We start from the raw sequence: 27,500 nt of genomic DNA, 5'->3' as shown, positions 1-27,500 counted from the left end.
TTATACATAACGGATTTATTAATAATAAATAAATAATAGAGAAAACAATAATAATAATAATAATAATAATATTTATATATACATATATATATATATTTTTTTTTTTTTTTTTTTTTTTTTATTCACTTCTGAGATAATCACTATATAACTCACTATAAATTAAATGTCAAACACAGTGAAGTCATGCACGACATCGGGAATCACAAAAGCCAAGTCTTTTCTTTATCATGCCGTGGCTTGAAAACCCCCCCAAAACAAACCAACACTACTTTTATTGTCTGGTTTATTGTATTTTCATGTCTTTTCCCCCTTTTCCCAAACCCGTGATTGATTTTCACCGAGTACATCGGTCAGGACGATAACATTCATGCTAATATTTTCATGCAGCTTCCTGATAGAGCCAAACAGACATTAAAAGTCATGCGGAAGAAAATAAGGATGAGAGCGAGAAAGCAGCACAAGAACAGCAGCGAGCGTCCTCAGAGGAAAATTAACGCAAGGGTCACGGAAAAGGTTGCGACCAGGGAAACCGAAGGGGATGCGGAGAAAACATGGCGCGTTTAATGAGTGCAGTAAATGAGTCCCATAAAAAACACACACACTCACACACACACACACACACACACACACACACTCACACACACACAGGCAGACGGATGCATGCAAGCAAGCAAAAAACACACACTTTCCTGCTTTCCCTTTTCTGTGGTGCGGCGGAGAAGCCACCGGTAAATATTTAATCACAGGCGATCTAATCAGATTCCACTTTAAATGCCAACGCATTCCAGCGCAGGAGAAACGAGAGAAGAAGAGCGAGCAGAGCGTCTCGCATCTCTCCTTACCTTCTCAAGTGATCAGAATAATCAGGACCGATGCGGCCCCAACAACACGTCGACTGGCATCGGCGCAACCGATAATCACTACTGGCCTAAAGTTCAACGGCCGACGGAGATCCAAATCCATCCATTTTAGAGAGCTGGACCAGATCAACGCCGAGCGAAGGGTGGATTAATAATGTAGAAGAATCATGTAATTGATCCGAGCTGAACACGCATTCTCCCATTGACTCTCAGGGAGAGTGGCGTTCGGGCTCTCACAAACAAAGCTGCTTCGAGGTATATTACCGTAGTAATGCGATATTCAAGTGGCAGGATTGTAATTACGCTTGGTCCAACCAAGCCGAGCGGCAACATTGAGTTTCCAACGACCGCCATTGGGAAAAAAATTGGCGTAGAAACAGTTTTTACAGAGAAGTTGCGTAATTCACGATTACAAAAGAAACGGCTGGTGATAAACATGGTTTCTTCTACTTGGGAAGAGCTGTTATTGAGGTGGCCGGCGGTGTTTATTAAGAAGAGTTGAGTCCGTCCAGGACGGAGGGGAATTCGTTTATCCATGGGAGCAATTTTGGAGAAATGTAGCATTCTTGCTCAGCGGTGAATGGGTGCCGTCAGAGCGAGAGCCCAAACAGCTGATAAAAACATCACTCCGGTCAAGCTCTGTTTTACAATCCGGAACGGTTGCGAATAAATTTGTGGACGGATTTTGATGATTGTGACGTTTTTAAATCAGCTCTTCGGGCTCTGACGGCACCCATTCGCTGCAGAGCATCCGTTGCCGAGGAAGAGATTTAATGCCACGTTTCCTCCAAATCTGATGCAGAAACAAACTCGCCTTCACCTTGGACGGCCCGAGGGCGAGGACATTTTCAGCTTTTTGTAATCAGACACTCTCTGCTGCCGGTTTTCCTCTTTCTGCATACTTCAGATTGGTTATGGCCCCGGCCGCCCATCGAAAACGCGTATATCAAGGCCGGCGATAAGTGCATTTTCCTACATTAGTATCGAGAACCATTTATAAACGTAGCGCCGTCAACAAAAAGAAGCACTGAGGACTTCCTGCTGGTTTCTGTCAAAATAAAAGCTCCATCAACGTCAGCAATAATGATAACAATTACAAGAAAGGTCACAAGGTGTTCAAAATGGGATTCGTAATATTTTCGAACGTCTTAAAAGAGTTCCCTTCTGCTCAGCGAGGATGTATTTATTCGAGAAAGAAATGCCGACAAAATAAAAGTTGACCAACTTAATAATTTTGAGTTAAATCGTGCTTTGCTGGTGTAACGTCTGCCAGAAGACTTTTCAGGGCTAAATAAGCATTTTTAAACAGTTTCGTATTAGTTTTTCGTATTTAATTACACTCATTTAACGATTTGAAGCATCCAAGTCATTTGATTTGGGGTTTTTTACGCAATAGTTACTTTTCCTGGTAATTAGTTACTTTTGCGAAAAGTAACCGATTACTTTTTTCGACTCTGGTCGCACTATAATGCTGCATCGGCCACCTTACGGCTTTCGAAGTAAAACGTTGGTCCTATTTGTTCGCATCATCATAAATATCACCAATGCAAATATTTTTGAGATATCATGCTATATTTGAGGCTCGTCTCGTGCATTGATTACCGGATTCAAATCACAAGTCAACTCTTTCTTTCCTGGTTAGATAAGATCCCCACAACCTCTTCCTTTCTCCTATAAACTCTTTCAAAAAGCCGTGCTTTTCACCAGTTTTTCCGACGTTCAAGTTTCTGGTTTTATAACTATATGGTTTTATCACAACCCCTCTCGCTCTCCCGCACTCGCTCCAGCAGACGATGCTGAGCCTCTAAATCAGGCGATTATCTGCAGTGCTAAAAATGATTAATCATTTTCTGAAGGGGGAAATAAGGAACAGCAGGACACGCAGGAAAAGATAAACACCATCAGATCAGCTCACGCCAGACTATTCGAGTATTTGACTACTCGAAGCCATTTGAATGGCAAATCGCACCACGTTTCACACTTGACAGTTCTGTATTAATACGTTAAATGGGGAAAAGCAACTGATAAAGGCCTTCGAGGACGGAACAGCTTTCCCTTTTTGGCTTTTTAACAAATCTGAACTCTCTTAGAGCGTCATGTGACTCATAACAGCAGCTTCAAACTTTCTGAACGCATCAAAAATAATAAAAAACCCAATGGTGCACACCACACCAAACAAGCCTTTCCAATACATCCAATGCCAAACAAATTCAACTAAACGCACTGAATCCCAACAGCGGCTTTAAACACGCTTTTATACCACCCCGAGCATTAAAATAACGCGAGGCTAAAGTAACATTTTAAAGCCGGAATAAACATCGTTATATTCGTTCAAATCAACTGAGCTGATGTCAGATCCTGAATGCACGTCCTCGCAGGTAAAGCAGTCACTTAAAACCTTATTGTTTGCATGCATATCAATGAAACCAGTCTCCATAAATCAGAAAGGTGAACGAGGGGACGCCGACGCGACGCGAACGAGAAGCGGTCAATGCAAACGCGTCGCATCGTGCCGTGTGTTAATATCAGGATGCGTTCGGAGACAGGTGTGCTGTCAATCCAGGCCACCGGCGGTGATGGAGCAGTACGGTAAACCGGCTGTATTCTCACCCACCTTTGTCATCTCACGCTCCGCGACTGATGGATGGACGTAGCTTTCGATCCGCGCGGTGAAACAACGACCCCGAGCCGCTTCGGATTCGCTCCTCCGCGGTTATTTGCGCTCAGAAGCAGCGGGCGAAAGACGCTTCGGTGCTCGGTAGGTCATCTCAGCGTTGATAAATACCGGCGCGTCGGTTGCCGCTGTCTGTCATCAGCGTTTTCACGCGACTGGCTGCACCGCGCGCCGCCTCTCTCGCGCGCCCGCGTACTCACGACGCACGCGCACGAATCGAAGAGGGGAGAGCCGAACGGGGTCTGCGGGTAACTTCAGGCTGGGGACTTGAGGAAACAATGCCTCACGTCTCGTATGTCTCACAATTCGTCTCGAAGACAAATAAATATGTATATTTAATAAATGTATTATTTCTGGTTCACTCCGAATTATCCGAGAGCTGAATAAATAAGCTAAGATGTGGGGTTTGGCTTAGGACAGTACAATATACAATATTTAACAGAGATACAACTATTTGCAAATCCGAAATCTGAGGTTGCAAAAAAAATAAATAAATACGATAAGCGAATAAATAAAATAAATAAATAGAAAATATTAAGAAAATCCACTTTAAAATTGTCCAGTTGAAGACTACTGCAATGCATCAGGGGATTTAGTTCTCAGAGATACAACTATATAAATTAACGATATAATAAACAGTATTTTACGGTACTTGTGAAATCTGTATTACAATTGCCTTTTAAAGTTACAGAGTGATTGTCAAATTTTTTTTTTTTTTTTGCTTGATTAACATTAGCCCAATATAAGAAATGCATGGATCCGTTATACTGACACACATTCAATATTTATGTTTATTTAAAGACATAGCCGACTCAGAAAAACGTGGAAGTCAATGACCCGATCTCATGAAAGTGTGTTTCAATGGCAAATTGCTTATGAGGGGTGCTCATGAGATGCAATGGCTAAGTTTAGAGTTGTGGGGAAGGTGCGTATCATAAGCACACCAAATCGTGCCATTGATACGAGTGAGACCAAGCTGGCTCGCGCACATTAACATATCATTCCAGCGCCTGAGATCGGTAATGATAAACTTTCATGAGGTAGCAGCACTGGCCTGATCCTTCAGAGAACCGATTGTAGTTTTAGGGGGGTTGAGACAAAAAATAGTTGGCTTCAGACTCCAACGTGCTGCTGGACACCTCAACCAAGCTGTAATCCAAACCCGTAGGCCTTCCTGCAAACCACCGCTTCTTCTCCTGGATCCTGAGGATCACATTCTCCTCCACCCACCAGGTTTCCACAACCTTCTCCAGTGTCCTCATACTCCTCAGCTCTATCCTCCGCTCCAGCCATGGAGAAATATACTGTGCCAAGCCTGCGACAAGCGCTCGCTAATGCGGGTATGGCCATCTCCTGTTACACAAACATGCACCCTCTTTCGCAACAGTTGACGCTCCCACTGGAGCCCTTAACATGACCCTGAAAAGAGGCTGATGGTCCTTCCTAGAAGAGAAAAGAAGGCTTTCCATACACTGGATATGAACTGGGGTCCGCGGTCTGACACAGTGTCTTCAGGAAGTCTGTATAACTGGAAAACACTTGGTTAAACAATTGTTCTGCCATTTCCAGGGCAGTGGGTAAACCTTTTAGAAGTAATAAACTGCAGAATTTAGAGAATCGATCCACGATTACCAGGATACAAGTGTTACCTTCAGAGGGTGGCAGGTCTGTGAGAAAGTCCACTCCTAGGTGTGTCCAGGGGCAATTCAGGATTGGCAGGGTCGTGGGATCATTAACATAGCACAATCCCTACATCCGCTCACGTACCTTCTCACATCCCTTTCCATCTCCGGCCACCAGAAGCGGGCTGGTGATGATGCTAGAATTGTTAATGAATCATCAATAGAAATTCGCAAATCCCCAGGAGTTCTTTCAAGGATGAGGGTCCTGGCCAGGAAGTGATTGCTTCAACCTTTCCTTCGTCCATCCGCACGCCCTTGGAATTGACGATATACCATAGGAACTGTACTGAGGGGAGATTAAAGGTGCATTTCTCAGTTTTCAGGAACAACTCAACTCATGCAACCTTTGTAGAGCAATGTGCCCTTTGGAATATCTTAATATCTTTGGAATATATTAAAATGTCATCGATATATACAATCTCAAACTTGTGGAGGAAATGTCAGAGTACCTTGTGCATGAAGTCCTGGAAGACTAAAGGTGCATTGACTAGATTCTGATTAGATTGTATGCACTGCTGAGGTCTAACTTTGTGAATATGATGACACCTTGTAGATGCTCGAGGGCGGCGGGGACGAGGGGCAACGGATATTGGAATTTAACAGTTATATTGTTGAGAGATCTGTAGTCAATGCAAGGTCTCAAGCCTCCGTCCTTCTTGGCCACAAAGTAAAAGCTGGAAGCAGCAGGGGAAGTAGAAGGGTGGATGTAACCTTGCTCAAACCTTGCTCCTCCTTTACATACTCCTGCTTGGCTGTACATTTAGGAAGCAAGAGTGGATAGATAAATCTTCAGATGGGGCACTGGCTCACCCCGGTATGAGGTCGATGGCACAGTCCCATGGCCGGTGTGGTGGTAATTTGGCTGCTCTCTTGAGGCAGAATACGTCACTAAAAGTGCCTCTACAGACTACTTTTCTGGGGAACTTTCAATGGAAGTGGAATTGATCTGTAGACTTTGAGGGACAGTTAATGGCAAACAGGGAAAACATTCCGGATGACAGTCTTTACCCCACTTTAGGACTTTCCCAGACTTCCCAGAGAGGATGGGATTATGTCTTACCAACCATGGGCGCCCCAAGATCATGTCGGCTGTAAGCGTAGAGGTCCAACCTGATGTCGAACATTGCTTCTGCTCAGTGGTTTACCAGTTGGATTGGACTTGATAGATAGTGTCGCTGGCGGAGGTTTGCGGCAATGAAGTTTCCCACTGACCCAGAATCGAGGAGGGCAATATGCTAATGTTTCATGTTGACATCAAAGATTCAGAGTGAGTGAACTTTCTTTTGATAGACAATGACACCTCACCGGGGACAAAGTACACAGTCCATAATAGAGGCACTTTAAAAAATATAGGTGCTTAAAAGGTTCTTCACAGCGATGCCATGGAATAACCAGTTTTGGTTCTACAAAAACATTCGGTCAAAAGTTCTTTAAAGAAACATCTCTTGCTTACCGTTTTCGAATCTGAAGAACCTTCTTTCACCACAAAAAAAAAAACAACCTTTCTTGAAACAGAATGGTTCTCCAGATGTTAAATGGGTAACACTTTATTTTGACAGTCCCTTTTAAGCATTCTGTTGACAATTAGTAACGTTGCACCTACGCTACTGTCATTAGAGTATTAATGGACTGTCTGATTAATATCAGCTGTGATGGTCTCCCAACAGACATTCTACTGACTATAAGCAACACAAGTAGATGTCAACTTATTCTAGTAAGTCTACTAATACTCTACTAACACGCTAATGAGAGTTAGTAGATATGTAGGTGCAACATTACTTATAGTCAACAGAATTTGTTAAAGGGACCATTAAAATAAAGTGAAAATGTTAAATGTTCTTTATGGAACCATTTAGGCAAAAAGGTTCCTCTATAAAGCACTTTTGTTTTTAAGAGTGTATATTGCTGCTTCTCAACTAATGTTTCACTACGTGACATACTAAAACTAATAGCTTCTTTATGAAAAAACACCTGTCATAAAAAAATGTAAAACATTGATGTTCTTCCTCGTTCTTCTATTTTAGTGGTTTAACTCCAGGTGGTATTTCAGAAAGCAGGTTATGCGGCATACCCATATACGATTATGGGTAATAAGCAGATACACCTTGCTTTGTACTTCTGTGATAAATAAATTCCAAATCATCTGAATAATATACAGTGCTTTTGTGTAACTCACCCTTTGTTTCAAATGATGAAATACATGTACATTTTAGTGGTCAATGTGTCACTAACCTGTAATTTTCTCAGTGAAATAGCACCTGTCATGATTTATTTTTGTATATATATATATATAAAACATGGAAGTTGCTTCTCATACTTTTAGTGGTTTAATGCCAGGAATAAGTATAGCTCTATGACAGTAAAACAGTAAAATGTAAAGAGGTATTGCATAGGCGAAACGCACACAGAGTAGTCCGAGGGCAAGCGAGGGTCGGTCAAAGGAGCAAACAATATCCAAAAAGGGCAAGACAGAGTACAAATTTAAAAAGCACCCAGGAAAAAAACTAGCAAAACGCTTCGTAGTGTACATGAGAAGACAATGAGAAGTTTATCCAAGGAATTAACAAGGGGCAAGGTACAAAGGTACATCCGGGTTGGAGTGCCCTTTAAGGCAGTTCATGTGCACTCCAGCTGGCAATCATAACAAGCCTTTTAGTTAGATTTCAACTGCAGGACAAGATGGTCTTGTACTCTAACAAGCCTGTACAAACCAAACTGACCTTGGTTACACCAGACAGAAATCCACCTAAATCTGGGATCTGAGATTATCTGCAGCCCTGATCAGACTGATCCTGAAGACACTGATTAGCATGCTCAGGTGTGTTTGATTATTAGAGAGATTCTGCAGATTTCACTAGCCAGATTTGAGGACCCTGATCTACACCAGCCCACTGACTAAAACCACCCATGGGTTGTCCAGCATGGGGCAGACTATTGAAATACTTTACTAGAATTATGATGGCCTAAAAATGCCACTTACTGAGCTGATGAATTAATTTTGGATGCTGGTTGTTTTAAATATACTATTTCATTTTATAATAACAAAAAACACTGTCATTCCGGTTATTTTCCATTTACTGTTTAATCTGGTTATTCCCAATTTGGCAACACCTATCTTAAGTATCTTTACGCCGTGCCATTAAGAAAATATTATGATTATGCTTTTGTTATTGTTCAGAGGTTTCAGAGGTTCAGAGTGCCTTTATCAGGAGATTTATTTGTCAATTTACCTAATCTATAATCATAAATCAATATTATCATATATTATCAGGAGAGACAAAAAGAGGGCACAGAATAGTTGCAGGCTCATTTGCAGGCTGCTTTGGATAAAGGCGTACTGTAAAACATTCGTACCTAAAAAATGCCAAAGATGAAGCAAGTTAAACTGCATTTTTAACCGCTTATATTTGTGCATTTTTAACAACGGAGGTATGTGCGGTCCGGCACATAGTCAACATTAATATGTCACATAATTTCTTTAGATAGCGCGTGTCAGATTGCACAACTCATTTGTGAAGTGAGCCAGGTCTATATTCCCATAGAAGGTTCTATGTTGACAGAGCAATAAAGAATGATATTAAATGATGCTAAAATGTAGTGAGTTAGTTTGTAATTGCCCTGGTGTGGCTTGTTGTTGTGTATTTAGTGGATTCAGAGCATTGCTAGGGTTTTAATTTAACTGTCCAGTTTTTAATCTGAATTATTTTATAATTTTTTTTTTAATACGGCTCTGCTATGGTTTCAGCTGTACTTCTTATCCTCCCCCCGCTGCTCATTTTCTCTCCCTTTATTTCTGTGCAGTGACTTTGTCCTTGTGGGATCAAGTATCCCAGCACACACAGAGCACTGTTAACAACAATGAGGGCTGGGTGAGACTCTGTCTGCGTGTGTGTGTGTGTGTGTGCGTTTAAGTGGGGGTTGTCAGAAGAATAGATCTAGTGTGTGAGTCCTGGGTGAGAATGAATGTGGACGGTGAGACTGGAGACCAGTTAAAGATGAACAGAACTACCTTTGCTGATAGAAGTCTGCGCATCTCGTTTCACAGGCGAACAGGTGTGTGAGTCACTTCAATGAATCTGTATCTCTGTCCCAGACTCCGCCCATCCACATCTGCCACTGCTTCTCACAGGATTTATCCAGCGAGCCGTGGGAAAAAGGGCATAATTCAATATTACACCGCGCCCATTTGCGATTGACAGCATTTTATGGATTGGTTTGTTTTTACATCATTTCTCTGACTTTGTGGATTATGTATGAAAACTGTCAACCGTTAACATTATTTGTGCTGCCTGTTGATTTCCTTATTTGCGAACCAGTAAAAGTGGAAATTGAAAATTACTTCCAAAAGCTACATCCGAAATGTCAACAAAGCGAAACAGGTTCAGAGCTATCTAACGGAATTGCACGCAAACATTTGCATATTTAATACCACAATGCATCATTTGCATATTTAATATGATAATGCGTCATTTGCATATTTCATAATTTAGAAAACTTGCTTGCATTTAAATAGCACGTGCAAATATTTCAAACACCGACTTCGCTATATTGCACGTTTAATTCAACGCGCCATTAATTTGCCATCAATTTTTTTCACTCAAATATGAGATATTCCTATTTCTTCTTCATTCTTTAAACGCGGGACACAATTTGCATGCCAACAATAGTGGCTTTCTTAATATTAAATATGTACTGCGCGAGATTCTCGTTTCCTCTTCAAGAGGAAATGATGCGAGGATGAGATTTGAGGACAGAGGGATCACAAAAGACCTATTTAAGCATATCTTTATTTCTTTTAACGCCTTATGCACAGGCTGTGTATTTCAGATCGTCTGGTTATTCAATGCATGCAAGAAAAAAGTATTGCAACGGTATAGTAAGTTATTATCATACGAATGCAGCCTGTCACAGCACGGCTTGTACCAGACGCACTCGCTCACGTACGGAGCAGCTTAGCACTCCCATTGCATCAACAAAACCTTTACGTCGCTCCCAAATGAGATGGATTTGGGATAAAAAAAAAGGAAATCTAGATTAAGACCAGCAGCCAATCTTCATAATGAAGGCCGGTCTGGTGTCGGCCTCAACTCACATCCAGCCGGGGCCATTCAAACCAGCTTATCTACGAAAACACCCCACACATCATCCTCTTCAGATCGGACGCACACACTCCTCTCCAAATAATCCTTTCAACTCAGGTTGATTTCAGCAATGGGTCTTGAAGCGCCCTAAAGCTGCTGCGAATGAATCAGGGGCTCTTCGACACAACGGAGCGGTTCATGACGTGAAAACTAATCGCTGGATTTTGTTCTGTCGATAAGGAAATTGTTTTCTGCGGGCTATAATTAACTCCGACCTTGTTTTCATTGACCTCTCTCTACGAGGATCTTCCCGATTCAATGAGACCATTGAATGAGATGGACTTTGATAGATGTTAATCTACCTGATTCAGTGTCAGCCTCTCATTAGTATATAACCTTATCAACAGTGTGTGTGTGTGTGTGTACGGAATAACCAAGGAATGCCCTGATTAATATTTTTTTTGAAATGTTATGTTTTGTCTTTAATGAACATGGTCCCACTGTGTCGAGTCTTCTATACCAGATTCTTTCTTGTAGCCATTTTGTTGTATTCGGATTTTGTAGGCCTACAGATACATAAAATGCTGTTTTGATAGACATCTATGCAAAGTGCACATCATTTCATTTCCTATTGTCAATTTCCAAAAGTGCCAATAGCCTAATGACGATATGAAATCACGTGGATCATTTATTACCAACTTTATGTGAAAACTAAGAGCTATGAACAATACCAAAGGCTTAAATCTCTGAAAAGCCCACAGCTGACTGTTGAGAAGAACCGCTGGCCTTCATCTACTTTAAGTTCATCCTAACGCTCCCCCTGCTGGAGGCAACCGAGATCAACGCACATCGACAGACAACAAACGACAAATGCAGAAAAGAGGCGATTGAGACGTTTTATTCTGGGTTTTTCGGTTTAACTTTTAATACTCTGTGTTTGAAAAGCGAATGAAGAAATGGAGACCCATATGAGACAGAGAGGTGATCACAATGAGGCGACCTGAAAGGTCAGTGAAATACTTTTACCCAGAAATCACATCAAGGTGGATAATAATCAACAAACAACATCTGTAATTAAAATCAATTAAATATCGCCAATGGAAACTAGACCATGTCTTTAAATAACGGCGAGGCCTGCCTGGGGATGAAGGTAAAGGAACCTTCTGCCTCCTTCCAAAACGTTCAAGACATTCAAAAACTTCTCTGCAAAAGAACCAGATACCTCGATCTTCATTTAAAACAAAACCGTCATCATTTACTCCCGTTCATTATATTGTTTTTATATGTGATTAATCCTTCTGTGAGCATTGGGACAGCTATAACGATAACATAGAGGAACAATTTGAAAACGTTTTCAAAACCTATTTTTTTGAATAGCGCGCGAACACGTCCACTCGGCGCGCGAACATTTAAAACGCGCGCTTTTAATAAGCTGACCGTTATTGTCCGTTGGTGTGGACTCTTGATATAGTTGTCGTTCTTGTTAACGGGCCTGTTTTTCGTCGTGCAGACTTCTTGGTCAGCTGATTTAGACTTACAGAACACCGTAAAGGTTTGCAGTGACATGAGGGGGAGTAAACGACGACAGAGCTTTATTTTTTTTTTGAGTAAACTATTACTTTACCTGGCGCTTTTCATTTAGCTCTTTGACTAGCAGAAACCTTTCCCGGTCAGCACAACACATAGACTCTGCCTTAACAGCTTGAAGTTCATTTACTGGCTTTCGTGGATATTTTTAGCACAAACCCTCCAAATAAGTGGGGATGTACATCAAAAACGATCCTACGGGGGTAAACACGAAAACGTAGAGACATACTGAGACGCCATGTTCTGTGTAGAGACTATGCAGTTGTTCTCACAGTTTCGTATTAAGAAGACACTGGACAGCAGTAGTGCTTTTTGGGGTCTTAAAATAAAGTACAGACTTAATGAAGAAAGGGGGGGCTCTCTTACATATTAATGTCTGCTGAATAAATGCAGCATGCATCTTCGCTAGCACTCTTTAGCATCAACAAACACACTTTTTGATATACCTTTTATCATGTTGTACGGTTTTATTTGGCACAGAGAGGGAAAATTTGGCTTGGAGGCCGAGCAAGTTGTATTGCAATGAAAGATCCCAAACCGCACTGAAGAATCATTCACAAAAACGTGAATTAAGAACGTAAATACGGTCGGTTTGATGGCGTGCTGGCTTTAGACTCATCACCTCAGATGCGTACAGGAGGGTTTTAGTGACAGCGAGATTAAAACGTAACGTTAGCAGACACAGAGGTGGGGGAACGAGGGACGGCCTCGTGGATCGAAAGCTGCGTTCGGGGGGGGGGGCTCGGAGAAAACGAGAGGAGAGAGAAAGATGACAGGAAAGAAAGAGGAAAAGAAAGACGTTTTATAAATCGCTCTCTCCGTAGAGGGCGCTGGAGAAGGAGATGTAATCCAGGGCTCCAGGGGCTCCCTCGGGGCCGACGTACTTGGTCATGCGGCTGATGCAGTACTCGGCCTGCTCGGGTGGGAGTTCACGACGAAGCTCGTCCACGGTGATGTAGGGCTGAACGACAAGAGACACTCTTACTGCACTAAAATTGGTACGTGTCGAGCGTATTTAATTCATAATTAATTCTGAATTCTCACATACAATATGACTTTTAAGCTACATCTATTCCATTAGGTACTGGTACTTATTCATTAGGTAGTGGTTCTTGTTCATTAGTTGCTAATGCTTATATGGCAAGCCATTTTAACATTTGATCCTTAAAAAACATTTTATTCTATTTATTTATGTACGTACTATTATGATAACAATGCATGATTACATCCAAGTAACAAACCATAATCCTAATAGAATAGGATGTAGCTCTATTTTTTGCTACTTAATTTATCTCTTCTATTAACTAATAGTGCTTACTCATTAGCTGACAGTGCTTATAATTTAGATGCTACCTTTTAAATGACACTAACGTTCATTCATTGGATGCTAGTTCTTTTATTTATTAGATACAGGTACATTCGTAAGATACTAGTACTAAAATAGGCACTAGTATCTACAAATAAGTACAAAAAAACGTATTAGTCACGACTGAAATACGTACTAATAAAAACCCAATCATCCCAATAGTCAATGGCAAAAATGTGAAATGTGTTTCAATTACTAGTCAAATAATTACTAGTATCTAGTCAGTTAGTACTGGCATCTATTTCGTAGGTACTGAAATATACTGAACAAATACTGGACTATTTAATTGTTAAGTCTTAGTTCTAATTGCCTTTTAAATAGATAGTGGCGCTTATTACGAGATACTAGTACTTATTGATTAGCTACTAATGCTATTATTAGTACACACTCATTATAAACCTCTACAGTGCCAATTCTGACTAGTAACCTAAGACAAGTAAAAGAAACACAGTGCTTAACTAGTAATTTTTAAAAAAGATAGGAATACATACTAGTCAAAACTGAATAGCTGATATGTGAATGGCAGATCGCCACAGACGGCGATGGAAGAAACTGGTACTAGTATCTAATGAATAGAAAGTAGTATCTTTAAAAAGTTACTAGTACCTAAAGTATAAAAAATCAGTAGCTCAAGAATAAGTAGTAGTACCTAACGGAATAGATGCTAGTAGGTTAAAAAAAAAAGACTAAAATAGATATAAGTACATTTAAAGTTTTTAATGTTAAAAGGGCTTGCCATACAGACACAGGTCGATTAAAGAGCAGCAGATGTGTGGATGTTGATCTCACCTTGTCGGAGGCCAGGATCTTGAAGGAGGCCATGACCTGTTCAGCAGTGTCCGTCTCAGCGGTCTCGCGTGTCATGAAGTCGATGAAGGCCTGGAAGGTCACCACACCCGTGTTGTTGGGGTCCACCAGGGTCATGATGCGGGCAAACTCCACCTCACCCTGACAGAAACAAGCAGTGAGATTCAGGGATTAATAGTGTCCAGCAAAGCATCTGCTGAGATGAAATGACTCCTGGTTGAGAGCCATGAATGATTCGGTATGAAAGAGAAGTTTGGTGTGGCGTTTGTGTTTAACTCAAAAGAAATAAGCCTGTAGAGATGATGATCAAATATATAAAAATAAACATACATATATATTCTTCATTATTCTAACAAATGAATTTGTTTAATGTTCAAAACTAAAACATTTTAAATGAGTAATAAGATAAAATTTTTGGACATTAATTATTTGTTCACAACCAATTATTTATTTTTAGTTTTATTTATTTTTAATTATGTTTCCAAAAATGTATTTATTCTGATGCAAAAAATATTTAAGAATTTAAAAAATATATAATTACTTTGAAACTGTTGAATATGCATATACAGCGAGAATAAATATTCAGATTTCTTAAATTATCAAAATTAGAATTTTTTTAATTTAATTTATTTTAGTTTCCACAAATATGTGAAGCAGCGCAACTAATAATTCAATATTTCTTGAGTAGCAAATTTCTGAAGGATTATGAGACGCTCAAGACTGGAGTAAAATTCAGCTTTGATCGCAGGAATACAAAACATTAAAAAATGCAGCCCTCGTCAGGCTTCTTTTTAAAAACGAAATAATCACACCAGCTCCAAACCTCTGAATCATACGTGCGTGTATTTGTTGAGGGTGATTTAGTCACGGCGCATTAGTAATATGGACCCAGAAGGTGTTTCATGCGAGCGGGTGGATCTTTTCTCATCACTCACCAGATCGTAACCCATGGAGATCAGACATGCGCGGAAATCGTCGGGGTCCATCATGCCATTTCTCTTCTGCAGGACAAAAACAGTAATGAATGCCCCGGCTCGGGGTCAAGACGTGAACGTGGATGTGCGTCTCACTGACCCTGTCGAAGTGGTTGAAGGAGGCTCTGAACTCGTTGAGCTGCTCCTGGCTGATGCCCTTGGCGTCGCGGGTCAGGATCTGGTTCTCCACCTCGTTGATGGTGCGAGCGATGGTGGTGAGCAGCTGCTCCCAGCCCACACGGATGTGCTGGAGGAGGCAGGGACGGAGCCATCGTCAACGGATGCAGGCTTCTGAACACTCATCATGCCTCTCATAATACTTATAGTGCATTAGTCACGCAAGCTCTGTTTAATGGCTCTATTCTTGGGCAAGGCGTTGAATGAAACTTTAGATTATTATCAAACGAGATATTACCATCACTAAGATATATGGGAGAGACCAGGTTAATCGAAAACGATTGTTTCGCTATTTAAATTTGGCTAAAAATGTATTTAAGCAGAAAAATAAAAACATGACTTTTTACATTCGTTTTTGTATGAAATATAGGGCCAACTTTAAAAGTGCTGTTGTCAAGGTTACTTAAAAATTCAAAATAATAAAAAAAAATAAACCATAAAATAGCTACATTAACCGAAATAAAACCTAAATAACTTGAGATTAGTAAAGATTTCTCATTTTAACGCCACTTTTTTAATCACAGTTCAATCAGAGTACTTGATGTAATGCGATAAATGAAACTAGGAATTAAATAAAAGTTAATACAAAAAGATTTGAAAATAAACACTTTTTTTTTACAGATTAAATAATATTTTAAAAATTAAATCCGTTACTGAATATGGCTTCTTATTTACTTTACTACTTTATCTACGCTAGCTTTATTTTAAATGAAGGCATCTATAAAACGGTAGGTTTCTATTGTGACAACTTACCCCGCTATAGGACCAAGATGCTTTTTAAATGACCTTTTTTTTTAAAAAGCTTTGCATTTGTGAAGGCACTGAGGCGTGTGTTTGCACGAGCATTGATAAAACTAAATAAACCCGGCCCGTGAAATATTCACAGGCAGCATGAAACTAGTTTTTGTAACCGAATACCTCCATGGTGTAGTTGGTGTGTTTGTTGTCGAAGATGAGCGCCTCCTGAATGAGCTGGTGATCTCCCTCCAGTTTGTCGATGTTGGATTTGTAGTTGATGATGTTCTGCTCGTACTGCTTCAGATTATTCATCTGTTCCTCCAGAGACCCGGCGATGTCCACCGACACGTGACCGATCTCCTAATAACAGCAAACCCACAGAAAGAGAGAGAGAGAGAGAGAGAGAGGCCAGGGTGCATTAGAAGAGATGAACAGAAGTAGGTGAAGAACACAACGGAAACGGCAAACAATGACGACAAGCTAAGAGTGTAAACACTTAAAGTAGCAGGCAAACTAAACTACGGCTAAAATAAAATTAAATCAATATTACCTGAATGTTTACTCATTCTGTTTAAGCTACCTTTATTTTTTTGTTACTTCCCAAAACGGGTAGCTTAACTTTAAAGTTATTCCTTTCTGAAATTGATGGAAACTAAAACGTCCCGCAAAATGCCCCAGAACAATACAAAAAATAATAAAAAGAACAGAAAATCGTTAAAAAACTACAGTGAAAACAAAAATCATTCAAAATCAAGAGGAAAGACTAATAAAACTGGCAAAATTACCAACTAACTAAATTAAGAACTGGGAAATAATAATTATATATATATATATATATATATATATATATATATATATATATATATATATATATATATATATATATATATATATAGTAATTTTGTTCATTAAAGTGAATTAGAGTTCCTCAGAAGAGTCATTAAATCTTGTAAAAACAACAGAAAATCATCAAACCTTTAACTAAAACTACAGTGAAAACAAAAATATAGAAATCATTCAAAATCAAGAGGAAAGACAAATAAAACTGGCAAAAACACAGAGCAAAATTACCAACTAACTAAAATAAAAACTGGGAAATAATAATAATTTTATATATATATATACACACTGAAGTGAAATAGAAAATAAAAGTGGAATGAAAAGTGTTCACTTCACTCATATGAGCTGTGCAAACGACTCGTCAGTAGTTTTGTTCATTAAAGTGAATCAGAGTTCCTCAGAAGATTCATTAAATCCTGTTCCTCACCCCGTCCCCTGAAGGTTTAGTGTAGAACAAGCTCACCTCCATCTTGGTCTGAATCCAGGGTCCGATGATGTTGGCCTGAGCAGCGAAGGAGCGCCGCAGCCTCTCGTTGGCCTGTTGCCTGGCAACCTCCTCCTGCAGCATCTGGTCCCTGTGGGGCACCAGCTGCTTCACCTGCAGGGGGCGACAGAGCACGAACACATCTGAGCCTGCTCGCCGAAGCCAGGGAGCAGCCGTGAGCCCGGCGCGCCTCTACTCACCGCCTCCCATTTGTTGGTGATGTCCTGCGGGCTGAGGACCGAGTAGGGGTTGACTCCCACCAGCTTGATGCCGTAGGTCTGGGCGATCTTGGTGATCTCGTTCTGGATGCCCATGATGGCGATGCGCTCCTTGTCGGCTTCCGGCAGGGTGGCCTTGAACTGATCGTGAGCCGTGATCAGACTCTGGAAGGCGAGAAGAGATCAGAGCTGTGCTTTTTTCACGTTTTCCACCGCAGCGTCTTAAAAAAGATCTACAAAGCGTAAAAATCACTAGACACCGAGACGATGGGCCTCGTTTCCTAATGAGCTCACAACAGAAAATTGGCTCATTTCTATGCAAAACCTGGAGTTTATCAATACGGACATTTCATCTATTCATCATAAAACTCAAAACGCAGTCAACGGAACACTGTTTATTTCAAAAGGTCTGTAAAACGAACCAAACAAACATTTTTTGCGCATATGTGAAGTAAAGCCGTTTTTAGGCTACATATAAATGTAAAGCAAAGCACTTGTATGCTGTTTATAATCACTGCCAATGGCTTAATTTGCGTTTTATTTTATAGTTTAATATATATTTAATCTATGTTCTATTCTGAATACCGTTCAATTTAAGATATTTGTTGTAGAGTGAGGGAAAGAGGCTATAATGTTTATATTTACCAATATTTCAGCATACATACAAGTGAATGTAGCATAATTGTTAACTGATGATTTTGAGCCAAGACAAATTTCTCTTTCATGAGATTCCTCTTTTTTCCGGCTTGGTTTCGCCTCTCTGTCGTGAACGTCTAAACCGGGGTGATATTCAAATAACGATCGCTTTCATCCGCCACGTTTATCGAGGTCCGCGCAATTAGATCGAGGGCACGTTTCACGAATCTTCGCCTGCTTGCCTGTACGAAATATACGCGGTCAATAATGATGTATATGAATTTGACTTTTTACCATATGCGTGTTTTACTGCTACGGCGTAAAAACGAAAAAGCGGCGGGCAGCCAGGTGGGCGTTAAAACTATCAATTGAAAACTTTTACTGCATTTATACTTTCACAAGCCAAACTAATGGTGAAAAGTATTGATTATAGCACTACATATTTAGAAATGCTTCCATCGCATCAAAGGTCGCAGCCAAACACGTGCTTATTGGGCAGGAGATGATCGCAGTAGCTAATAGTAGTTAATGTGATAATGCGAATTAATAAAGATAACCGTACCGAAGCGCTTAGATGACAGATTTCGGCTTTAAAATGACCAAACGTTTGCCGTCATGCAAAGTCACGACTTTTTGAATCGTTATTTGTTAAATGCATTTCCATTGAAGTTTTCGCGCGGGCTTTCTTAGCGCAGACATGTTTATGCGCATTTCTAGGATTTATGCGTACGCGTTTAGCGCTCCTGTGCGATATCCCCAAATGCGCATATAGATAGGTGGACGGAAACGTAGCTAACGAATCGCAAACAACGAGATTCACCGAACAGCAGTAAAACACTTGCTGCTGCACTTTACAGAAAGTATACTGCTTTCTGGGTTACTTCCCTTAATACCCCTCATAAATTATAAAACGGTTATTCGGAATAGAACGTGCATGTCTTTTATCTAATAAAGGGGGAGTAGTTTCACGCTGCTTCATAAAAGCCTGTGTTGATAAATAGGTTTTCAGCGCATTACAGTGCTTTCTGCTTCAGCTACATGCAACAAAAATAGACTCTAGAGTTTTACCCGCACCTGCGAATGCGACGCTTACGTACGCAGCCGGCGTGAATAATGCGGCCCGGTAACGCGGGCGCTGAAAAAATGAAACGGGTCGCATTGTTCTGAATTTTTCAGCGCCTGTCATTCAAGGCAAGCTTTTATAAGCCTTTTCACCAAAAGTAAAAGCATTCTCCTGCTGGGAAATCACAGGAGGTTTCTGCTAAAGCTGTTACGGGAAATTCTATTCCCTTTTAGCATGTGGAATTGGATATTTCCAAGGAAGCAATGAACACAGTTCGGCCACAATTTCATTGAAACTTTAACGTTAATTCGATTTCATCATCGAACCTCGTGGCATTGTTCAGGTCTTACTCTGAAATCAATCAACTCTAATAAACTTGAAGGTAAAGTATATTTCTGAACTATACTTTATATAGCAAGCATAATAATATGATTATATGATATAATAAAATTACTTGTAAGTGCACTTGGAATTAAATTTGAGTAATTTGACTTTACGGTTTATTAATTATATACTTTCAAAAACATTTTGGCTTGTAAGAGTCAGATATACTTTGAATATTTAATTCTACTTTTCCTCAGTGTATCTTACAATTATGTATACGTGAAATATTTTACAAGTTATATTTGCAAATATATATCAGCACTTCATTTTTGATTAGCAACACGCATCGCTAAGAACTTCCTGCATCAACGCAGCGCTTATTTATTCAGCTTCCAGATGAAATTTTGTGGTGACTTATTTAAAATATGCGTATGCATGTTGATGCAGCCGACCTGGATCTCCTCGATGCTGTGCACGATGAACATGTCCTGCAGATCCTCCATGGCTCCGTCCATCCAGTTGTTGAAGGGCGCCGCCCTCTTGGCGAACTCCAGGTACAGCTGATCAATCGTCTCCCACAGTTTTTCTACACGCTGGAGGACAAAGCCAATGATCAGGTTACGTAGAAGTATTGTAGATGTATTTGGTTCCAGTTGTGGGTTTACGATGGGCAGCTAATGCGAGTTTGTTTGGGCCGTGTAAAGTGTTTGCGCACCTCTAGAGCGTCTCTTCTCTTCTGGGTCAGGGTGCCCAGGTTGTCCCACTGGTCACAGATGCCCTGGCAGCGCGTGTTCACTGAAGCGGCATCGTGGTAGTCCAACTCACTACAGAGAGACAAACACGTCTGAGCGCTTCTCACAGCTCCTGCAGAAATCCTGGTGTTTTGGATGTTGAATCTCATGGAAATGTTCCAGATTTTCACTCTTAAAAGGTACAAAAGCAGCCACTGGGCCGGTACGCTTTCAAAAGGTCCGTCTTGTACCTTACTTAACCCTAAACGCATTGCATATAAGAATCTAGTTCCTAAACGGACGTATTTGTACCTTTCGAAAACCAGCTTTTGTACCTTTTTTCTAAGAATATATGTATTAGCAAACTTCAATGTGCACTATTTTGATACACCATCAAACTAAAATGCCTACTATTTAGTTTATAAAAAAATATACTGTTAAGTGTTACAGTAGTGAACTGCAACCAGTAGTAAAATTTCAGCTTTTCTTTAGCATTGAAACCATTTCGTGAACTATACTACAATGAAACTTGTACATTTACAGTTAGTTTACAGTTAGAATCCATGAATCTGGCGTCTAAAAAAACTCAAAATATTGAAAAAATTAAAAAACACCTCAATTGTCCAAATTAAGTTCTTAGTAATGAATATTACTAATCAGAAATGAAGTTGTTCTATATTTAATGTAGGAAATTAACTAAATATCTTTACGGGACATGACCTTTACTCAATATCATGAAGATTTTTTGGCATAAAAGAACAATAAATCGTTTTGACCCATCTAACACACACACACACACACACACATTATATATATATATATATATTATTCAATACAGTGCAACATTTTACTTTCAAATTTCTTTTTTTAGAAATGACAATTAATGTCAAAAAATCATGCAAATGAAAATGTAAAATGTGTTATATAATATTAGAATATTAGAATATATAATATAATGCCGGCAGGTTGAGGCTGACCCAGAGAAGCTTGTTTCTGTTTCTTACTTCAGCTCTTGAGCGATGGCTGCGATCTGCTCCACTCGGTCCTGGTGGGCGGCCAGGTCGCTCTCAAACGCCTCGTGCTTCCTCATCAGAGCCCTGATCTCCATCAGAGAGGCCGTCTCGTAGTCCTTCTGAGACAGCAGGTGCTCCTTTCCTGCAAACACAGACGTCGAATCAGAAACACGACAACGGCTGTGCTTTCTGGCATGTGAATGTGCATTTCGCTGTAAAGGCGTCCGTTGACAATATGATATGAATGAAGCTCAGCTCCCACAGAGTTCGATTTCAAACCAAGCAGATCCGTGCAAGTGAACATTTAATCTCACCTAGTACACTTTTACAGCCTTGTTTTTTTTTATATCGCAAACTACAGTAACTTTTCGTCTCGTGTATTTTACAGTAAGCACAGACTGAAACTTGCTAGGAGCTTGACTTTAGATCTTACTTCTGCCAGTTGTATTTAGACTTTAAAATTCATAGTGGTAACACTTTATTTTGATGGTCCATCCTGAAGTAACCTATAAGTCAACTAACTCTTGTCAGGATACCAGTACACTGTCTGACTAATATCTGCTAGCTATTTATTGTGATGGTCTCCCAATAGATATCAACTTATTCCAAACCTGACCTTTCCAGTCAACTAGTACTCCACTAGCACTCTAGTAAGAGTTAGTAGATATTTAGGTGAAACGTTACTTATAGTCAACAGAATGTGCTAAAGGGACAAAATAAAGAGGAACGGCTTCATATTTAGTGCCATATGAAAATAGCAATGTACGCAACATAAAAATCAATGGTAAATGTTTTAGCAACAACTGATTGTTTTTTGTAAGGCTCCTAAAAGTGTTTTTTTTTGGGGAACGGAAATGCCAACGCATAACTTTCTGCAGACATCCTATGTATGAACTAAGTTAAAATCTCTAAGGGGGTGATCTTTAGCTTCAGCAAACCTTGTTGTAGTTTGTTTATAGCATAACTTAGCTTTTATACTTCTGTCGACTGTATTTAGAATTCATAAAAGTTGTGTTCATTCGAGTTAATTTGACCACTTATTTAGTCGGCTTGCTGTCAAGAACTTCTAATAGCAGTGTATGCAACATAAAATTGCACATTTTTGTGTACAGTGGTAGATGTTTTACTAGCAACTTATTCTTTTTCGTAATGCTCTTAAAAGTGTGAAATCAACATGTGATTTTGGGAATGGGAATGCTAACATCTTACACCGTTGTGTTTAAGGTTACCTGTTGTCCAGGACTCATGCAGGCCGCATTTCTGCTTGAACTTCTCCGCCAGATGGTCGAGTCTCTCCAGACGACGGATCTCGGTGAGGAGCCACTCCTCATAACCCTTCTCTACCTGCTCCAGACCCTTCCACGCGTTCGCAATATCCTGCCGACGAACAAACATGCAGTTTCCGTATCGGCTTCAACCAATTAGCCAAATCGCAATGAACTGATCTGATTGGCTGAATGTCTAAGGAGTTCAGTTGGTCATAAAGTCGCTTTCTACCAGCTGAGCAGAAGATGCTTCAGAAGGGCCAAAACCCCAAGCCTTTCAGACTTCTGTGCGACTTACCGACACCATCTTGCCCTCGGAGGGCATGAAGGCCGGGCGGTTGCTCAGGCGGAGCTTGGTCTGCAGGGTGTTGAAGTTGATCTCCAGCTGGCACTTCTCCTGAACGCGTGGAGGCTTGTGAACGCGCCTGTAGTCGCGGAAATCCTCCAGCTTCTGCTGCATGGCGCGCATGGTCTGCTCCGCCACGCGGTTCTCCAGCCACGGGATGGTGCGACGGATCCACTCCAGCAACTACAGAGAGACGGAGCGGTTAGACTCGGAGAGATGGGCATGATGTCGGTCCGGGAATACAATCAGGGCTGTTACCAAACCCTAGTGAGATGATTATACAGTATCGTTTGCATCATTTGAACAAAAACGCATTTCCATCCAGGATGGGAGATGGATTAAAGGAAAATCTCAACCCATACATCAAAAAAAAGAAATTTGGGTCAAAATATATGGTAAATGTACATACTAAACAGTAAAGTTAAATATATATATATATATATATATATATATATATATATATATATATATATATATATATATATATATATATATATATATATTTTTTTTAAAATCTGGAATATATTTAGTTTAAAATTTTATATACAGAAATATACTAACTAAAAATGTATTTCAGTGGCAATCTTAAAGATCAAAATTATTATCTTTTTTAAATTTAAGTTTTTCTTTAAATGTGAAATGTGAATGTATTTACTGAATTAAAAATATAGCACGTATGTAATATTTAAATGCTTTATTTGCTGTGATTTTACAATATACTTTAAACGGCAAAAAATATTAGTAGAAAATATTTATATGAATATATTACTAAAACATTTTAGCAAGCATTTGGCCATTTTTTTATATTTTTAAATATATTTGTTTTGGCTGCACGGGAACTATAGATGCATTTTACACTCACGCGTTTGGCGAACGCCTTCATTTAAAGTGCGTTCATGCTGTCTATTTCAGCAGCAGGCTACGACCATTTAGCAAAGCTAGCACCGGTTAAACCACCAAAAAACTCCACGTGCCAATATTTTACTTGAAAAAAGAGCTTAAACCAGCCTAAATTGCTGAGCTGATCTCTAAAAAGAGCTGGAGAAACCTGACTGATTTACGTAGAGTATTTTGGAGACATTGCTCAGCCAAACTCATCAGTATTTATCGTGTTCATGATTGCAGACTAATGCGTTTTACTTCTTCCACTTGCATTCAGACCTCGAAATTCAAGCTGTGTTCGTTCGTGATGATTTTCGTGAAGGTTAACGTGTCACAGAGCTTATTTAGATCAATAATCCATAGGTCCCGCTGGTTTTTGCTGGTATGGTCTGAAAGACTCTCACCTCACTGGCCAGTTTCTCGTACTCCTCCATCAGCCGTTCATTCTCCTGGTTCACAGCCAGAACTTTACAGATCCTGTTAGCCGCGGTCTCGGCCTGGAGAGAGATACAAGCCGCTCATTTAGTGCCATAACAAATTCAGTTTGGAGTTAATGCGTCTATATTCAAGTCTCCTCACTTCATTTACTTTCATTTACTCTGCGTTACGCTGGAGAGCGTCTGGAAGCCCGGCGCATTACTCAAATCAATTTTCTTCATTTACGCAAACCGATCCTGGTTTATACGTCTTACATTGTAATACCGAAAAAACATCAGTCTGGGAAATTGAATCCGAACGCGATCGGCCTGGTGGTGACTCGTACCTGCTCTGCACCGGCGAAAGCGTGGTAAAAGCAGGACACGTAGGTCATGATGGCTTTCTCGTCGGGTTTAGGAGTGTTGACGATGTCTGAGGAGAAAAAGAGAGCACAGTAGAGTCGAGCAGAGTCAACAGGTGGCCAGTGATCTCCTCACAAAACATCTGCTTGTCAAGATGAGATTTCTATGGAAGCCGTTTCTGCCACAGGATAAAAACGGAAAAAGATTATTGGGACTTTTCTCGCAATTCTGACTTTATAACTCTCTCAATTGCGAGTTTTTCTTGCAACTCTTTATCTTGCAATTGTGGCTTTATATCTTGCAATTCAGATTTTCTTTTATCTCGCAAGTCTGTTTTCTAACTCGCAATTCTGACTTTATAACTCTCTCAATTGCGAGTTTATATATCATATGTCGTAAATGTTAATCTTACATCAAGCCGCATTTATAGCGCCTTTTACGATACAGTAATAAACAGGAAAATAATAACAGTAGTGATGTAAAGCAGCCCTGAAGATAACAGGCACAGCTTGGTTTAACATGTTGATTGAATTCAGTCCAATAATAGTGTAACGTTTTGAAAATTTCACCTCTAAAACTACTTCACAAAAGCCGAAGTACTAATATTAAGCTTAAATACAGTTCATTGTTGATTCAGTTCATAAAAGCCTCATCCACCTCAATTCAGTTCATATTTTGCTCCCATATAATATCAGTAGAGCGGCTGATGTGGTCATTTCCAAAGGCTATCTTGCGCTCACCTTCAGCGTCCAGCATCTTGGGGATGTCCAGGTACTTCTCGGCCACCTCAAACGCAGTGTTCAGGTTTCCAATAGGGTCGTCCTTCAGAGGAGCGACAACATCATTCACTCTACTGCACTTCCCATCAAAGTCTCCAAGGCGTTACGGCCTCTATTGCGGATTTATGAAAACGAGCGTCCATGCAGCGTGTAACACAGCTCAAAAGGAACGACAGCCTGCCGCAAGGTCGGACGTGCACCGCGAATAAAGTTACTGTCGGCGTGAAATATTAGCATATTGCCGGCCACTTGTTGATCTTTTTACGTTGAGCTAAATGCAAGGTAAAAATAAATGCATAACATAAGAGAATTAAAGTGTTTTTTTTCCTTCGCATGCATGTCAGCTGCCAATGCGTGGTTTCTAAAAACCAAAATATGAACCTTTCGTAATCCACAATAGGGGAGATTTTCATATTCTACTCCGTTTATGCACAGTGTCTCATATTTAGCTTGTGATTATTTTCTTTACGTTATAAATAACTAGAAGAACCATCGATGTTTAGAAACAGATTCCAACCGGACTTTATATTCATTCGAGATGTCCGAATCAATCATTTGAGGCTGCAGATCATAATCTGATTGGATAAAGCGAGAGCTTTGGGCTCGAGGATAAACCTTTTGAGTTTAAAGGATGAAAATACGAAAACATCGTGCGTTGAATTGGCGCACAACTCTATACAGGGGGTAAATGTAAAGTGTTTGAAGAGAGAAGCGGCACCTTTCTGAGTTTAGAGTAGTCGATGAGGTCTGGTCTGTGTCTGTGGATGAGGGCACACAGAGCGAGGCCGTCCTTCCAGCTGAAAACAAGCCAGACGACACGTTACACACACAGCACTGATCATCACCGGAAACGCTTTACAATACGCCTCCATCTGTTATGGAGCATGGAAAATACTAAATATTTCAAAAGTTGTATCTGGTAATATTACTTGATATACCTGAGCTGACATTGTATCTGTGTTAATCATGTTAATTTTAGTTAATGCATCAACTAATGGGGACTTATTGTAAAAAGAACCTAAATTAATGTAATATTTTGCATTAAAACTAATGCTTATGATGAACTCATGCTTCTAATTATATATATAAGAGAAATATGATTTATATATTAAATATATGTATGAAATTATGTGAATATAAAAATACATGTAACTTTCAAAATGTATGCTGTATGTGTTTTTACTTATACATAATAAATATACACAGCATACACACGTATATGTAAAAAAAATTGCATACACTTTTTATTAATTTAAGCAAAATTAAACTAGTTAAAATATGTTAAAATATGTAATTAATGAACAATTAATTGTTGTTAGTAAATTTATTTCATCCAGTTTAGGTCTATTAATTATTGCAAGACTGATGACTTTAAAAATATATAAAAAAATTAAATGTAACAAAAAGTCAAAAATATATATGAGTAATGGTATATTGACAATATTGCTGTTGATAGTTTCTAGTATCATAACTGAAAATGCTAAAAGTGCAGAAAATAAAACTTGAACTGAGATTAATTGAGTTGTAGATGTTTCTGATAAAAAGAACTTATGCATATAATATATATATATATATATATATATATATATATATATATATATATATATATATATATATATATATATATTATGTTTGTATTGTTATATTTACATGTAAAGTACAATAAAAAATGTACCTTTCGTCTAATTAAGGAGGTATTCACTTCTCAAAGAGTGAAAGCAAATGCATGTATAATGTTAGAAAGGACTGTACTGAACGCGGGCCTGAGCGTCGTCTGTGTTCAGCTTCGCTCCCGACTCTGACCTGATGTGGAAGTTCTGTACGTTGACGTTCCTGTAAGGAGCCGTCTTCCTCTGACACCACAGCAGCAGACCCTCTTTAGCGGACGTCTCTGAGGAGTCACACAGCACAAGACCAGTCACACGAAGCGCTAACGAGCGTTTGATTAGTAACACGAGCAGTCACGTCATGTGTGTGTTTGTACCCTCCACTGAGATGTCCTGGATAGCGAAGCGGAGAATGATGGTCCAGATCATTCCCAGAGTCATTTTCACATTGCCGTCAACAATCTCTGCAGGGCAAGAGAGACGAGATTGGAAAAGGTTCAAATTAAATTATATTATGTGTACACACACACAAATATTTTTTTTTTTGTGCAATTAGTAATGTTTTTCAAATTGTATATATATATATA

The 27,500-nt window shown here is 39.6% G+C and overlaps 2 protein-coding genes across 2 annotated transcripts in view; both read right to left on the bottom strand.

The window, feature by feature from the left end:
- The window catches only part of gal3st3 (galactose-3-O-sulfotransferase 3), a 24,353-nt gene extending 20,565 nt beyond the window's left edge, over positions 1-3,788 (bottom strand). The window contains exon 1 of the mRNA XM_043245801.1: positions 3,475-3,788. The gene's annotated coding sequence lies outside the window, so the exon portion shown is untranslated. The remainder of the gene's footprint in view (positions 1-3,474) is intronic.
- A 7,391-nt stretch (positions 3,789-11,179) lies between these two features.
- Positions 11,180-27,500, bottom strand: part of actn3b (actinin alpha 3b) — a 29,671-nt gene continuing 13,350 nt past the window's right edge. Inside the window, exons 4-21 of the mRNA XM_043244741.1 lie at positions 27,291-27,377; positions 27,110-27,197; positions 26,025-26,103; positions 25,268-25,349; positions 24,512-24,597; positions 24,153-24,245; positions 22,819-23,049; positions 22,485-22,632; positions 21,247-21,397; positions 20,227-20,335; positions 19,964-20,104; positions 17,471-17,653; positions 17,250-17,384; positions 16,127-16,306; positions 15,132-15,278; positions 14,993-15,058; positions 14,040-14,198; positions 11,180-12,845 (exon numbers count right to left, since the gene is read on the bottom strand). Of these exons, the coding sequence (XP_043100676.1) occupies positions 12,687-12,845; positions 14,040-14,198; positions 14,993-15,058; positions 15,132-15,278; positions 16,127-16,306; positions 17,250-17,384; positions 17,471-17,653; positions 19,964-20,104; positions 20,227-20,335; positions 21,247-21,397; positions 22,485-22,632; positions 22,819-23,049; positions 24,153-24,245; positions 24,512-24,597; positions 25,268-25,349; positions 26,025-26,103; positions 27,110-27,197; positions 27,291-27,377 (2,324 nt within the window). The 3' untranslated portion in view covers positions 11,180-12,686. The remainder of the gene's footprint in view (positions 12,846-14,039; positions 14,199-14,992; positions 15,059-15,131; positions 15,279-16,126; positions 16,307-17,249; positions 17,385-17,470; positions 17,654-19,963; positions 20,105-20,226; positions 20,336-21,246; positions 21,398-22,484; positions 22,633-22,818; positions 23,050-24,152; positions 24,246-24,511; positions 24,598-25,267; positions 25,350-26,024; positions 26,104-27,109; positions 27,198-27,290; positions 27,378-27,500) is intronic.

The sequence above is a fragment of the Puntigrus tetrazona genome, chromosome 7, assembly GCF_018831695.1.
Source record: "Puntigrus tetrazona isolate hp1 chromosome 7, ASM1883169v1, whole genome shotgun sequence".
Lineage (NCBI taxonomy): Eukaryota > Metazoa > Chordata > Actinopteri > Cypriniformes > Cyprinidae > Puntigrus > Puntigrus tetrazona.
The sequence above is the reverse complement of the archived record's forward strand: the minus strand, read 5'-3'. Positions and strand labels throughout refer to the sequence as shown.